The 16976-nt window shown below is 35.1% G+C and overlaps 1 protein-coding gene across 4 annotated transcripts in view; it reads right to left on the reverse strand.

The window, feature by feature from the left end:
• Positions 1-16976, reverse strand: part of U2SURP (U2 snRNP associated SURP domain containing) — a 63236-nt gene that overhangs the window by 21970 nt on the left and 24290 nt on the right. Inside the window, exons 4-17 of one of the 4 annotated variants that reach the window (XM_059063796.2) lie at positions 15475-15573; positions 13236-13350; positions 12544-12677; positions 9948-10015; positions 9300-9394; positions 9184-9216; positions 9008-9090; positions 7470-7635; positions 7079-7290; positions 6096-6139; positions 2908-3012; positions 1804-1870; positions 1561-1724; positions 67-229 (exon numbers count right to left, since the gene is read on the reverse strand). In XM_059063796.2, coding sequence (XP_058919779.1) covers positions 67-229; positions 1561-1724; positions 1804-1870; positions 2908-3012; positions 6096-6139; positions 7079-7290; positions 7470-7635; positions 9008-9090; positions 9184-9216; positions 9300-9394; positions 9948-10015; positions 12544-12677; positions 13236-13350; positions 15475-15573 — 1548 coding nt within the window. Of the gene's footprint in view, positions 1-66; positions 230-1560; positions 1725-1803; positions 1871-2907; positions 3013-6095; positions 6140-7078; positions 7291-7469; positions 7636-9007; positions 9091-9180; positions 9217-9299; positions 9395-9947; positions 10016-12543; positions 12678-13235; positions 13351-15474; positions 15574-16976 lie in introns of all 4 variants that reach the window. The other 3 variants (XM_059063793.2, XM_067033617.1, XM_067033616.1) reach the window with 3 other exon arrangements.

Consider the following 16976-nt stretch of genomic DNA (forward strand, 5'->3'; position numbering starts at 1 on the left):
TAGAAGTCAACTATTACCTCTCCTTTACTTAACTAAATGTTCCATTAGGAGAAATTATTCCCATACCTTTTTGGGAAGAGGTGTCTTTAAGATGGACAATGACTCAGTAATGCAATCCACTATTTCTTCAGCAGCTTCAGCATTATTAAGACAGAAAACCATTGCATCTCCAATATCATTTTTCCTTGGAGTTAACCCCCGCAGAATTTCTTCTAATTTGTCCCTCTGTCTGAATACGAATTTTTTAACTTATAAGTATTTATAAATACAAATTTCAAATGCCATTATAGTTTCTGCTCGCAAGTTAATTTCTTTAAAACCCACTCAGATAAAACTCTGAAGACTAAATTGTGTTAAGTCTGATTTGTGTTATGTATTCCAAATATGTTACATTTTTTTAAAGAATTTATATGGGGAAGAAAACTATCCCTGGAACTAATAAACTATTTTAGTGACTTTTAGTTTACAAATTAAGTAAATTTAAAATTACAGGCATTTTTTCAAGAGTCTTCGTAAATGTCCCACTCCTATTATCCTATTACACTGAAGAAGAACCTTCATGGTCTTCACTCTCCTTTGAAGGAAGTCTGTTACTTTAGCACTTCTGCATAGGATTAGGACAGGCTATAAAACAAGGGTTGACAAACATTTTCTGTTTGTCACAGAGTGAATATTTTAGGCTTTGAAAGTCATACAGTCTCTCTCTGTCACAGTTACTCAGCTTTAATGCTATAACACCAAAGCAACCACAGACTACATGTAAAGGGATGGGTATGGCCGTGTTCAAATAAAACTTTATTTAGAAAAACAGGAGGTAACCAGATTTAGCCTATGGGCTGAGTATGCAAATCCCTGGGCAAAAGTAATGATGAACATACATCTTCAGAAGCAAATATACTCTCAAATGCTATAGTTCTCTATCAGCAATGCTCTCACAAACAATGCATCAATGCAACTAGCATTAAGATTTATTGACAGTGAAGTATATAATCCTATAAGCTAAAAATTATTTTGGCCTTTTTTTTCCCCTTCAGGTATATAGAATTTTCTCTAAACATTTCAATAGTTAAATTTGTTTTTGCTTCTTAAACCAGGCTAACTGCCCTGAAGCAGTGCTGACTGAGCACTAATAATAACATGTTTCCATGGTGGTCGCACACGGCACTTCATGGAGCAGCTCTGCAGTCACCCATTTGACTTTACTAAGCCATAAAATAACTTTACCTCTTTACGTTGCATTCAAAGAGGCAAGAGTTCTAAGGGCCATGAAATAATTTCCATAAGAATATAAAGTATTCCACTGCTGGAGTACCATCACTCAAGAGATCATCAATAATTTTTATCAGTAGGAAGAGGTCAAGTTGAGTAGGACACACACTTACAATACTTGCCAAATTTTTTAAAATTACAATGCATATGTTAAGATGTTACTATTTTAAACAATCACAAATTTAAAAAACCATTTTATTTTAGGGTTAACACATCTTATTAAGACCATTAATTAAAGTGACCATTAAAGCAACTTTTCTGAATATAAAATAAGAAAGGTAAAAATCTTACTCTTCCTTAAGTGCTCCCTTTTTACTAGGCTCCTCTACAAAAGCTTCTGTTTCCTGCTCTTCTGACATCCCATGCAGATATGGATTTAACGGTGGTGGCCTCCAAAAAGATCCATTTTTGAACATACGAAAATCTTCCGTCCGCCACTTAGTTGGAGAATCTCCCTAGTTAAGTGTCCAGAATGTTATTAGAAAGATCTAATACCTCAGAGTCAAAATTAACAAAGTAGTTGATTATACTTGCCTGCAGAATAGAATAAAGCTTCCACCTATAGTAAACATGGGCTGGTGTCTGGTTTTCAAACAAGAATCTAAAACAAAAACAAACAAAAAATTAAACAATGGTTTCTTTAATGGAGAACTATCTTCAAGTAAATATGAACAAATGAGAAATATTATTTGCCTATTTATTTCTAAATAAAACCAAAAGCAAAGATCCCTGAAGAGAAATCCTCACCCACTGCCATGTATCCCCTTCCTCACCCCAACCCCAGACTGCCTTTGTGACTGACACTAATACTCAGAAAGTATGTATGCATCTTGCTGAATTTTACAATCAGTTTTATTGAACGCTATGTGTCGGGTACTGTGTCTGGCAATGGAGAGGTCTTCCCAAGACATAATTTCAAAAGCAGTGGTTTTTAAATGACTTAAGTAAATTGCAAATGAAGTGTTAGATATAAGTATTCAGAAGATAAGTAGCTGAAAGACTCTTTCATTGAAAAACACCTTAAAAAATATTTTCCTCCTAGAGAATGCTAAAAACAAAGCTATTTAATTAATCAAACCATGGAAATCACTGGAAAATTGACCCAGGCACATTCTAGTCTATTAAAACTGCCTTCTCACCCCATTACGAAAATAACCTCATACTTTTAGGACTTTTTTGAGTATTTTTAATTCCAAAAAATAATTTTAAAGTATTTTTTTAAATGCACATCTGAGGATAAACAAAATGTGGTATATACATGCAATGGAATATTATTCAGCCTTAAAGGTAAGGAAATTCTGACACATGCTGCACCAAGGATGAACCTTGAAGATACTAAGCTAAGTGAAATAAGCCAGTCTCAAAAGCACAAATAAGGTATGACTCCACTTAGATGAAGTACCTAGGGTAATCAAATTCACAGAAAGTAGAATGGTGGTTGCCAGGGGCTGAGGGACCAAAGGAATGGGGAGTTATTGTTTAAGGGGTACAGAGTTTCAGTTATGGAAAATGTGAAAAGTTACGGTGATTGGTTGCACAACAACATGAATGTACTTAATGCCACTGAACTGTACATATATAAATGGTAAGTTGTATGTTACATGTAAATGTTATTACCACAATAAAAAAAATGCACACCTGAACATAGGATTGTTGATCTCTCTGTTCATAATCATAGCTTCAAACATTGGCCCTTCACGTACAACAAACTCTATCATTCGATGTATCAGGGCGAGCAAATTCCTACAACAACAACACAGTTAAAGAAAATGGATTCAGACCTACCACTAAATAAAACTACACTTGACCTAAGTTTCTATAATTGTGCAGAAAAAGATTATTCTGCTGACTAATACAGAATTTTATACCACGAAAGTAACCTGGAGCATATGTTAATACCTTGTGCATTAAGAGGGAGTGGGGCAATGGGGATAAGGGGGTGGGAGGGGAAGGGAAGGGAAGGGAGGGTGGGAAACCACAACACAGCTTCACAGTAATAAAGATTTCATTTTCTAAATACCACTTAATTTTACTTTCCAAATGCAAAACATTAAATTATGAATCACAACTAACTGGAAAGCTGCAAATATATAAAATCAGTAACTTATATTATCATAACCATCTAAAAACTTACACACTATCTCAGTTTTAAAAGAAAACATTCCTAAACCAAGCACTTTTGTAATGATATTGAAATGTTATATACATGACTATAGTTTATAAAAATGCACAACTATTAACAAGTTTAAGGTCTGATTTAATAATAATAAAAATAAATCCATCCAACTCCTTTGCTTTTCTGGTACACATATAGCAGATGGAGTTTTTATTGAATCTGACTTTTAATGAGGCAACATCCCTTTGGACCACAATTCAAACTAGTTCACATAGTTCATGACATGTATAATTCTGCCTGTGTGTTCTGAATCAATAAAGCAATTATATTGCCAAAGCCTTAAACGAATGGAGTCCTGTTTCCAAAACATTCCAAAATAAGGGACATGGTGATATGCCCTTCCCATTTTTCATAACAATTACTTCCCAATATTTAAGCCAAAAATAAACATATATGTAACTTTTTAGTCATCATTTTGTTGACTGGGCTTATACAAAGTCTTTATTTTTAAAATCTGATACCTTATTAGGCTCCAAACACAATTTTAGACATTGACTACAGTGTCAGGCAAAAATGATTCAGCTTATGATAGCTACTTCTGATTTCTCATTTCACCAGTCTCCACCATACAGAGTTGGCAAATAACAAATGGGAAAAGCAAAAGGATATTGGCTCTTGGTACAAGGCACACACTAAATTACACCTTTAGCATTCCCAGCTCAAATTAAGTTCATATAACTGCTAGAATATAAATAAATATATAGTTATAGAATAAGACATTTTTTTTGCTCTATAAAGCCCTGCTTCAGAGTACATGAACAGTAAAATAATTTATCTCATGCTGATTATAATTATTTTCTCAGTTTTCAAACAAACCTACTTAAGTGGACACTAAAATCTCTACATAGTGAAAAAATGAATTTTTTTGACCTCCTGAAAGAGGTCAAAGAAAAATATGAAGGTTTAATAAATCTTTAACAGAGGGAAAACTATATATTAAAATTATTAATTCAACCTCAAACTGTTAAAACAAAAACCCAAAAGTATCAATTTTAAATCTAAAAATTCTTTCACAGTATTAATTGGTCTGCAAATATGCAGTTCTTGATATCCAAATGTGAATGTATTCTCAACATCCATATGGTTAATGACATTGTTTTAAAAGAAGGGAGATATGGTATTGATTCAGTCCCAAAACTCCCACTGGTATATGTCAAAATAAAGGGAAATTTTATGTATCATAATATGTAAAATCAATGACTAGGTGGACAAATACTACACATCCAGAAACTTGTATGAATTAAGTCAAAAGCAACTTGACTTGCATATTAAAGATAGATGAAAAATGATTTAGCAAGTTTAAAACAAAGGATTCACTGTGATGGTGAGTCAAGACTTTACAGCAAAATGTACACTCAAAATTTTGTTTAGAAATAAGCTGAGCCACATGTAAAGCTAATACTGGATATATGCTTTTTAAGTACTGCCAATATACTACTTTCCTGTGAGTGCTTTACCAGTGGAAAAAAAACCCACTATAGTTTTAAACAGGCTTGTAACTGATATATCTATTTTTAGAAAATTTAAAGTTTAAAAGAAGTTTTAAAATGTTTCATGATTATTTAAAATCAAAATCTGACAATTAGTTGTTGCTAACTTAAATTCAAGATGCTTAAAGAACTGTAATCACTCTTTTTTCCTTAAGGATTATGTGCTTATTTTTAAAAAGGTGACTTTTCTATCAGAATGAAACAGTGTAGTACAAAAAGATGATATAATTTAAAGTGCATTATTTTATTTTAAAATGGTAATTATCTTATTCTGGGCAACAACAACAAAAAAACAAAAATTGTCTCTCAGTTATAATAAAACCACATTTATTGGAGTCGATCGTACCAATGTCTGGTCAAAAACTGTATACTTTCCCAATCCATCCCATGATGTTTTCCTGGTCCCCCGCTGCCGCAGACAGTTCAGCTGGTGTTGCTCACCAAGGCCAATGTCAAAGAGAATTTGGTATTCTTTTGTGTTCATTTATTATTCAACCAGTGTTGTGTTCTTGTGTTTGGGAAAAGGCTTAGCTTGACTGAGCAAGAGCATACCTAACAGCATGAATTCTTCTGCTTTAACATTATGTTGAAAAAGAAAAAAAGGAAGAAAGGAAAATAAAAGAATTCCAAACACCTTTGTTATCATGAAAAATGTTTCTAGTTATGGTCAGTGTTCATGAGAATAATAGAAATTCCTTCTTAAAATCATTTAGGAAAAATAAAGCTATGCTTTCAGAAAGGAAAACTCAAACTAAAGTTGCATATTAAACACAGACAATTCAGAAACCAAGAAAAAAATCACAGATTGGGTAAAAATGTAACATTATCTAAAATTTAAGATACATTTAAAACACCTATTTTCCCATCCCAATAGTCTAATGTTATTAGACTAACAACTCCAGATTAAATCTATTAAACACATTCTAACTACTAAAGCTATAAAATACCCTACATTGGTAACAATAAAACAAAAAAGATAATGACATAAAATTGCAAGGTATACTAAAGTTAGTTAACTTCTCATATCCCCCCCCAAAAAGTACTGGGAAGGAACCATTGCTCAGTCAAGATACTACCTTTTCCTCAACACCATTTTTTTTTTAATTCAGAAGGGGATATTGTCTATATTTAGATCAGTAATAATAAAGAAAAACATGTACCTTTCTGTTGGGATAACCACTTTGACTATGGCTTGCGACAGAGTCTGTATATGAAGTCACATCAGATAATAAACATAGAATATGTGAGTATTGTTAACAAGTAACAAGCAAAAATATACATATGCATTGAAAATACTACACATCTAATCACAAGTTTTGCAGGCAATCACTGCATTTGAAGTAATTATACACTAAGCAATTACATAAATGCAAATGGATGTGTTCAGTGAACAGTAAACGTTCACCAAATGCAAAGAATCAGAACATTCCTGCCAGAATGCACATCAATGCACTGAAATAGGTACTACACTGAGAATTATCAGATAAAGATTTTAATTTGTGAAATCATTAACTGTTTGCCTCTGACCATACAGTTTGCTACTTTGTTCCCAAGCCTTTAAAACCAGCCCTGTCATTTTAAGTGTAATTAATCCATAATAGAACCAACAAATTCTTATAACTTGAAATTAAGTTGGTTTTATGTTTAATAAAAAGAAAATACTCACCCTTTGCTTTTACTAGAGTAGCTAACTTTTTAAAAACCATATATGCTCTCAAATATTCTAATACCTTAGATCTTGAAAACGAAGTTATTAGCTAGCTGCCATCCAAACAATTTAACTATTTAGGAGTCTTCCTAACTGAAAAGGCACTTAACCAAATACAAAGTATCACTTTCTCAAAACAAAGTAAATTTAGATACTACACTTAAGCAAACCTGGATACAACAGTGGACAAAGGAAAAAAAAAACTTAGTAAGTGGTCAAAAAAGGAATGATAGTCACAAATAAAAATATGACCTAGTATCCCAATACAGGGTTTCCATGGGCTAAGGCAGGGAACACATCTAAGTTATTTCATTTTCTTTAAGAGTTGCCATACAGAATTACACACACACTTTCTATAAATTGTTGAAAAGAAATACTACCACAGATTTAGTATTTACAAATTAGATGCGGCCCTATGTACATTTTTTAAATTACCTTCTCAAAATCCTCCTTGTTTTTAGGTGGTGGTAACATGGGAGCATTGGGGTTTTTTAACCGCTCTCTAGGCTGCGCATTAAAAGGCAGTCCTGACGGAGGTGGGGGAAGCGTATGTTCCATCATGGAAGGCGGAATGTATATTGGATGTGGAGGAATAGGCACAGCTTTACCCCAACCTAACTTCATTTCAAAAGACATAATCATCTTTCCTAAAAGAAAGAAAAGAAAAGTCACCCTGGTAACTCTCAAAAGAAAATAAAGGCTCTGGTGATTTAAATTAATTTTCATGTTTAACCTTTACCTTTCTGGTCCATTTTTCCCCTCGAGTTTTTATAAATACTTTTCAAAACCAAAGCAATATCTGAGTTCTACAGATGGGCTTCCTTACCATTTAAGTTTTTTAAAGCTCTTTCAGCATCTCTTCTATTCATAAAGGCCACAAAGCCACAATTTCTCTCTCTTGCCCTTTCTTCATCAGTTCTGGGCCACATAATTTTCACGCTGGCCAGAGGCCCAAATCTTCCAAACTCCTGGCACAACATTTCTTCATTCATCTATTAAAAGGTGTAAGATATTTTTGGTAAGCAAAGAGGAAAGAAAAAAGAACTCTATGCAGTACAGAGCAGTTTTTGCAAAATGAGAAGATACCTATCAATGCTACAGCTTTCCATTCAAGTACTGGGACCTCCACAAGAGTAAAATCCTGCCTTCATGGGGCACACACAAATCTTTCCACACCAGAAACACTCTGTTTTACGTAAGTGGCCGGATGAAGAGGCCGGGTGGCTGGAGAAATCAAAAGCACCCCTTTACCTTCACTCTTCCACCTTCTGAGATCCTGCACCTAAAATACACTTTCTACAGCAATGGTTTGTTCAGCATTTAGCAACCTTTTCCAGGCAGCAATGATTACCACACTTAAGTCAAGGAGGAAATATTTGTTGGCAATGAAAGAAATAAAGGATCTGGTCACTTTTTCTTTTTCCAGCACCCAGCTGCCAGTGTAATCAAGAACAGAGAAAACAAAAAAGGGTAAATGTGCAATGAGGTCCAAAATATATATTATTTTTTTAAAAGATCTTATTATGCAGAACAACCACTACATTTCCCATAACAATTAAGAATGAAGCAGGGGAAAGAATTAAAATATAAAATACAAAGCAGAAATATTAGTTTGCTATTATTAAGATGAAAAAAGAAAAAAATCCATAAGGAAGTAGGCTATGCATCAGAAGGGGACAGTCTCAAAAGAATATAGTCTACCACTGGTCATAGCCTGAAAAATAAAATCAGCACCTAGCAAAACATTTCAAAATCAGAGGACAGTCCAGTTACAGCAAGAGGAGACAGGGACTTCCCTGGCGGCGCAGTGGTTAAGAATCTGCCTGCCAATGCAGGGAACACAGGTTTGAGCCCTGGTGTGGTAAGATCCCATATGCCGCGGAGCAACTAAGCCTGTGCGCCACAACTACAGTGCCCAGGTGCTGCAACTACCACATGCCTAGAGTACGTGCTCCACAACAGAGAAGCCACCACAACAAGAAGCCCGCCCACCACCACGAAGAGTAGCCCCCGCTCACTGCAACTAGAGAAAGCCTGCACACAGCAAGGAAGACCCAACGCAGCCAAAAACTTTTAAAAGAAATAATAAGAAGAAAAACAAAGTTAAGTAAATATATTTTTAAAAAGAAAAGAAAAGAAAAGTAAGAGGAGGAAAGCCCTTACGAATTGTAGCAAGAAAATTTGGCCTATAACGCTAAGGCTCAATTTCACAAGATAATTTTAGAGACTTATCTAGTTCTACCAAATCTGCTTACTTCAGATTCTTGACTTCGTTTTTTTTTTTTTTTAATGACTGACAAAGCAGTTTTCCTACAAAAATATACAGCATATGAGCCAACATTCGTCTTACTTTTCTAATATTACCTGTGGATTAATGTTTCCAAGGTATAAATTAGTAGTGCTTGGATCTCCTACATCATGTGAGCCAGGTGCATAATCATCAAGAACTAGGACAAAGAGAAGAAAAAATTATAACCTGCAAAATACAAAGTTTGGACAATTTCTATGAATTAAAAAAAAGCAAAAAACTGTATTACCACCAGATGATCTATTTCTTCTTGAAGGCGCATCCACTTTAAAAGGGAGAAAAGAAAACAATTCTTAGTTTTTGGAATAGTTCATCACAAAAACAAACATTAAAATAAATGTCACTTACTAGAACGACGCTGACCATCAGAATCTGACTGAGGTGGCTCAAATCGACTTAACCTGCCTTTTGTTTTATGTCTCTCATCACGCTCTTCTTGAATTCTGTTGAAAATATATATAATCACTAATAATGAGCCAAAATTTGTTTGTTCACGTTTAATAACAGAACTTATCCAGATATCATCTTGAAATAACCTGAAATATTTGTGTGTAATGCCAGTACTGACAACCAAGATTAAAGAGTCCCTCAGCTACAAGTCATGAGCAAACTTCTGATACATCATGTAAGCAGTGGAATACAAAGCCCACTTTTAAGGTGAGAAGGAAATTCAACATTAAAACCATTTAATTTGTTCTTTCTTAGCAAAAGGTTGACCACTCCTCACCCATATCTCAGCGACTATATTGTTTCCACTGCAAACAGGACTCCGAACATAATTTAATTCAATTTAATTGCATCCATATAATAGAAGCAACCTAGATGCTGGACAAAATGCTAATTTCATTTTCAAACATAACCCACAAAATATGTGAAACAGCCTCATGGTAAGCCAGTTAGTAAAAACGAATTGGTAGACTACATTCTTCATACCTGCATCTGTAAGTATCAGCTCAAAATACCCATGAGAGCCATTCTCAACACTATAAAACTTACTGTTTCAATTCTTCTTTGAAGAGCTCCAAATTGCTTTTTTTCTTTTCTTTCTCGCCTTTCTTCAGTGGCTATGAAGGATATGATAAGTTATACTTCAAAGAAAACAAGGTTAAACAAAACTAATGGTTCGATAATCAGATCACTTTAAATAAACTTTTATTTTAGTGGCAATTATGATCTAATTATTTAAATTAAAAAGAAAGAATGCTTCTGTTACCACTGAACTTTCCTTCCTATTTTCTAAAACTGAGAATTTAACACATTATTAAAACAACATTATTATTATAAAAACAGCAGCAGTCTTAAAGGAGCCACCTACTTTATCCCCTGCCCCACCACCACCCCAAAGCCTACAATACTTAGGCCGGAATACTGTTGGAAGGGTACTGGAGGGAAAATTACTAAACATAAAGTAACTGAACTGCCATGTAAATAACTGCCGTGAACAACTACCAAAAATATGCACCCTTCAAAACAATCACCTTAGAAGGAAATGAATTACTGAAACAAACAGTAACACCGCTGGAATTCCTCTCTTAAAACTGCTTCCAAAAATGCTTTTGGAATCCCTCTTTTGAAAGTGCCAAAATAATTCAATGTGGGAGAAGAGTCTTTTTAACAAATGGAAGTACGGAAATTGAATGTCCACCCATAAAAAAGAATGAAGTTGGACCTCTACCTCATACCATATACAAAAATTAACTCAAATGGTTCACAGACCTAAATATAAAACCTAAAAACATAGGAGTGAATCATCATGAGCCTGAATTTGGCAACTGTTTCTTAGATATGACACCATGAGAAAAAAAAGAAAAAGCAACAACAACAAAAAACTAATAAACTAAACTTCATTAAAATTAAAAGCTTTTGTTCATCAAAGGACACTAACAAAAAAGGGCAAAGCCAACCCACAAACTGGGAGAAAACAACATAGTTGATAAGAGACTTGACTCTAGAAGGTGTAAAATACTCTTACAACTCAACAATAAGAAGACAAATAACTCAATTGAAAAATGCGCCAGGGGGGCTTCCCTGGTGGCGCAGTGTTTGAGAGTCCGCCTGCCGATGCAGGGGACGCGGGTTCGTGACCCGGTCCAGGAGGATCCCACGTGCCGCGGAGCGGCTGGGCCTGTGGGGCCTGCGCGTCCAGAGTCTGTGCTCCGCAGCAGGAGAAGCCACAACAGTGAGATGCCCGCGTACCGCAAAAAAAAAAAAAAAAAAATGCGCCAGGGATCTGAAAAGACATTTCTCTACAGAAGACTCCAAGTGGATGATAAATAAAATGATACTCAACATCACTAGGCAAGTCCAAATCAAAACCACAATTAGGTACAACTTCACACCCACTAAGTTGACTAAAATAATTTTAGCAAGTGGTGATGAAGATGTAGAAAAATTGGAACACTCATATACACTGCTGATGGAACTGTAAAGTGGTACAGCTACTTTGGAAAACAGTATGGCAGTTTCTCAAAAGGTTAAACAATTAGTGACCATATGACCAGCAATCCCACTCCTAACAATATAAAAGAATTAAAAATATATGTCCACACAGAAGCCTATACATGAATGTTTTCAGAAGCATTACTCATAATAGTCAAAAAGTAGAAACAACCCAAATGTCCATCAAGTAATAAACGGATCAGCAATATGAGGTATACCTGCAAAATGGAATGTTATTCAACCATAAAAAGGAATAAAGTACTGATATATATACCAAAATGTAGATGAACTTTGAAACATTATGCTAAAAAGCCAGACACAAAAGGCCATATGTTGTATGATTCCATCTGCATGAAATGTCCAGAACAGGCAAATACAAAGAGATAGAAAGTAGATTACTGGTTGCCAGAGGTTAGGGATGACTGAAATTAAGTATAAGGTTTCCTTCTGGGATGATAAAAACCCTTCAAAATTAGAGATTAGTGACTGTTGCACAATTGTCAACATACATTAAAAAAACACTTAATAAAGCTGTTTTTTAAATTGCTTTCAGGGCTATTTTAAAAGTCACACAAGAAAAATCAGTCTCACTATTCAGCATAATCACATTTCCTCAAATCTGGCTCCAAATGACAAGACCCACATCTACCTACCATCCCCCGATGAAAAATCCCACTCTCAAAACATAAAGACTTTCTAACACTGAGAATATTTAAAGGAAAGTGTCACTAGTTCTGATAGTAAATCCAAATAAATTCCAAAAATGTTCCAGGCAACAGACACATTGTTGGAGTACAGTCTTCCAAAGTAATTGATACTACACATGCTGATTTTTAAATACCCAAGTTCAGCATTGCTTAAAAAGACAATCCCATTATTTTACATTTATGCCTAAACTATAGTTAACTTTCAACTTGCAGTATGCTATGAGTAACAGCAAATGTTCACTGCTCAACAAACGTACGAAGAGTACCATCTACATGTCCTAATTTATTATCTCTCATCTAGGAAGGTTAAGCATCAAAACTCAACATCTACTATCAAAATAATTAGAAACAAGAAACCAAAGTCCTGCTTACAGTGGAAGTACAGAAAATATTATTGGCAGTGTCATCTCTGAATATAAATGGTCACTTATTTAAGTATGACTTACAGGTTTTTTGGTTTCTATCACAAGAAGAGATGGTGGTCTTTCATTGGATGACTGATTTGGAGGATTTTTTTGATCTGCAAATCTTGAAGATGGCTTATAGATTTTACCTCTTTTTTCATCTGTTTCATGTTCTTCTGAAATTTAAAATACTAAGTTTCAAAACTAATTTCACATGTGGATTTTATTTACTTATATTTTTATTAAAAATAAACACAACTTAGTAAAATGCTTTTAGTATTAAGGTATATCACTAGTGACAAAATATAAAATTTAATTCAAATATTATTCAAATATTACTACCTTACTCTCAAAAATACTAATTTAATCATTTTATAGTAAAACTATAAAACTTGAAAAATTGTACAGCTACTCTGGAAAACAATACAGCAGTTTCTCAAAAGGTTAAACAAATAGTTACCATATGAGTAGCAACTCCACTCCTAGGAATACACAGTAAAACTATAAAATACTTGAAAATGTTTGCAAAGTTCTCTGCCATCTTGAAACCTGAAAGGTACTAAAAACATTTTTTAAACTTATCAGGCTCCAATTTGTCATTAATTCACATTTGGCCATTAATTTTACTAATCATTACCACCACTAGAGGGTGCTGATAGAAAGGAAACATGAAACTCAAGCAATTCAACCAAGACTTTTTGGGTTTGCTCAAGGACTATAATATTCACACTAACCTTTAGCTGCATTAACAACACCTCCGCGCACAAACGTTTTCACTTTATTACCATCACTTCCTTCAAAGGCAGCAAGAAATTCCTCATAAATTTCAGCAGCTGCCTTTTCATCCTCCTAAATACACACGAAAATATTAACATCACTTGATATAAAAATTACTGTACATACGGTGAAACTCATCCAAGAATAATGTAAACAAAACCTCCCCCTCCAATGGGGAAAGCAGGTTATTAAGCAACCTTAACAGGCAGTAATATCTAATGCTTAGATATTTAAGATACGAATTAACACTCGAATTAAGAGGGGCTTTGCTCCTCTCCAGGTAATTTGTGGAACAAGAAAAGGACCCACTAAGTAAACCTGTTTAGAGACAATTCAAGGGTCCAACTGTATGACAACTAACTACACAAAATATATTATTCTATTAATGCTTATGACATTTCTAAGGCACAACAACTTAACTCTGAATATAAACATTTCCTTCACAAATCACTGAAGACATGAGTATTAGAAGTCTGAAGAAGCAATATCTCCAGACAGTTGGCATTAAAGAAAAAAACCTCAAAAGAACCTTGACAATTATAACTATTCTAAACGTCCCCAAAACATGTATGAACAGGAAGGCCAATAGAACAGAATAGAAAATACAGAAATAAATCCAATAGCATGTGGAAATTTAGTATTCAATAAAAGGAGCCTCTCAAATCAGTGGAGAATAGATGGACTTTTCCATGAATGATGGTGGGATAATTTGATAGTTATTTGAAAAAAAGATAAAAATGAACCAATTCTTCACATGGGATAATTTGATAGTTATTTGAAAAAAAGATAAAAATGAACCAATTCTTCACATCATATACCAGGAGAAATTGCAAATGAATCAGATTTAATTTTTTTAAATGTAAATATTGGGAAAAATACGAAGAAATTCCTTTAAAAGCCTAGAGTAAAAAAATGTAAACTGAAAAACCAGAAACCATAAGACTGATAATAAATCTGACCATATAACAAAAAATAGTTTCTGCATGGAAAAAAACACAAGAAGCAAAATAAAAAGGCAATCAACAAACTGAGTAAAAACACTGTACCTTATGTCACAGACAAGTGTTACAACATACTTAATACAGGAGTTTCTAAAAACAGAGATATCCTACTAACTTAGAGAAATACTGGTTTAGATATGAGCAGAAAATTCACAAAATCAAACACAAGAAAAGTTGTCCGACCTTACTTATAAAATAAATGCAAATTTAAAACTACACCAAGATACAATTTTTCACTTAGCAGATTGGCAAAAGTCCTTCAAAAACATTGGCAAGGCTATGGGGAACCAACCTCTCAAACACTGATTATAGGGATGCAAAATGGACCTGCCCATATAGATGAGAGACCAATTTAACCCTACCTAGCAGAATTATAGCTATGCATTTACCATGCAACCCAGTAATCTCACTTATAGGAATATATCCTAAAGATACACTAGGAATAAACCCATATGCCTAACACTATCCCTAACTGCACTACTAGAAACGGCAAAAGACCAAAACACAAATGCCCTCAATAGGCATTGTAGTGAATGTAGGATTTTAGTGAATAAACTATGGCATATCTATAGAGCTATAAAAAAAGAACAAGAAATATTTCAATATACTTCCAGAAATCTCTGAGATATAATGTTAAGTGAAAAAAGCAAGGTGGAGGGCTTCCCTGATGGCACAGTGGTTGAGAGTCCGCCTGCCGATGCAGGGGACACAGGTTCGTGCCCCAGTCTGGGAGGATACCACATGCCGCGGAGCAGCTGGGCCCGTGAGCCATGGCCGCTGAGCCTGCGCGTCCGGAGCCTGTGCTCCACAACAGGAGAGGCCACAACAGTGAGAGGCCCACGTGAGAGGGGGGAAAAAAAAAAGCAAGGTGGAGAAAAGTGTACTGAATATAGCAAGCTATTGTTCATCTAAGAAAGAGCAGGCACAACATACATTTATACAAACTTGCTTATACAAAAAGAATAGACCAGAAAATAATCAAAACTCTTACACAGAAGAGAGGAAATGATGGAGGGGACAGGGATAAAGCTGGACTTCTCTGAATATATCTTATGTTACAGACTTAACTTGGGGTGGGAGCTGAGAATACCCTGGAGGTCAAGAATCTTTGAAAAACATTTCTCTACTGTCCGTACATTTAACGCCTCCTTAGACACACTTATAAAGATAACTAAAAATACATTTTAAGCATTACCTTCTTCTTTAATTCTTCTTGCTCCTTCTTACTTAAAGTTCGCTTAGCTGTACTCATTTTTCCAATACTGAATGCTTTAAGTTTGTTTTCAAGAAGAGGCTGTGAAAAGAAATAAAAAGCGTACCTTTACATACACATTCTCAATTTAACTTGTTATTAACCCCAAGTTTAATAACTTACAAAAGCCATTTTAAAATACATAAAGTAAAAATAATATACAAAGAGAGACACAAAGGCTTACAACTCATTCAACCTACTTGGCGGCAAAAATAAAAGCACTTGAGGAAGGAAAGTACAGATGTTTCTGGGCAAAAGAAGCAGTGATAGAAAACAGACATTCAAACAAGGAGAAAGAGGCATCTATTTCCATGTGTTCAGTAGCAGGAATCATTACCATCTACAACCCCCAATTCAGATACAAAAATCCCATCACTTCCTTTTGTAATTCAGTAAATTACCTAATTCTTCATCAACAAGACTGATATTTATGAAAAAAATAATTTCATTGCTGGGAAAATATCACATACTGTGTTCTAGGTTTCAGACAAGTAAAGAGTCATCAATTAATTTTGAATATGAGAAAATAGTATTTTAGTGAATTCTTCATTTATGTAACTTGGAAGCAATTTCCTTGTAAATATGGTTTGAACAAATTATAGACTTTTAATTGCTCAGTTATTTATGTGAATGACAATTTTGAGTCATAAACTTTTAAAAGAGAGGAATGTTTATTAAATACAGCCTAGAATGGTTCAAGATGGCAGAGTAGAAGGACGTGCTCTCACTCCTTCTTGCAAGAGCACAGGAATTACAACTAACTGCTGAGCAATCATCAACAGGAAGACACTGGAACTCACCATAAAAGATACCCCACATCCAAAGACAAAGGAGAAGCCACATTGAGACAGTAGAAGGGGTGCAATCACAATAAAATCAAATGCCATAACTGCTGGGTGAGTGACTCACAAACTGGAGAACACTTATACCGCAGAAGTCCACCAAGTGGCGTGAAAGTTCTGAGACCCACGTAAGGCTTCCCAACCAGGGGGTCCGGCAATGGGAGGATGAATTCCTAGAGAATCAGACTTTGAAGGCCAGCAGGATTTGATTGCAGGACTTCGACAGGACTGGGGGAAATAGAGACTCCACTCTTGGAGGACACACACAAAGTAGTGTGTACATCGGGACCCAGGGGAAGGAGCAGGGACCCCAGGGGAGACTGAACCAGACCTACCTGCTAGTGTTGGAGGGTCTCCTGCAGAGGTGGCGGGGGGGCTGCTGTGGCTCACCGTGGGGACAAGGAAACTGGCAGCAGAAGTTCTGGGAAGTACTTCTTGGCGTGAGCTTTCCCAGGGTCCGCCATTAGCCCCACCAAAGAGCCCAGGTAGGCTCCAGTTTAGGGTCGCCTCAGGCCAAAGGCCAACAGGGAGGGAATTCAGCCCCACCCATCAATAGACAAGGGAATTAAAGTTTTACTGAGCTCTAACCACCAGAGCACACCC

Source organism: Kogia breviceps, chromosome 5 (assembly GCF_026419965.1).
Source record: "Kogia breviceps isolate mKogBre1 chromosome 5, mKogBre1 haplotype 1, whole genome shotgun sequence".
Classification (NCBI taxonomy): Eukaryota; Metazoa; Chordata; class Mammalia; order Artiodactyla; family Physeteridae; genus Kogia; species Kogia breviceps.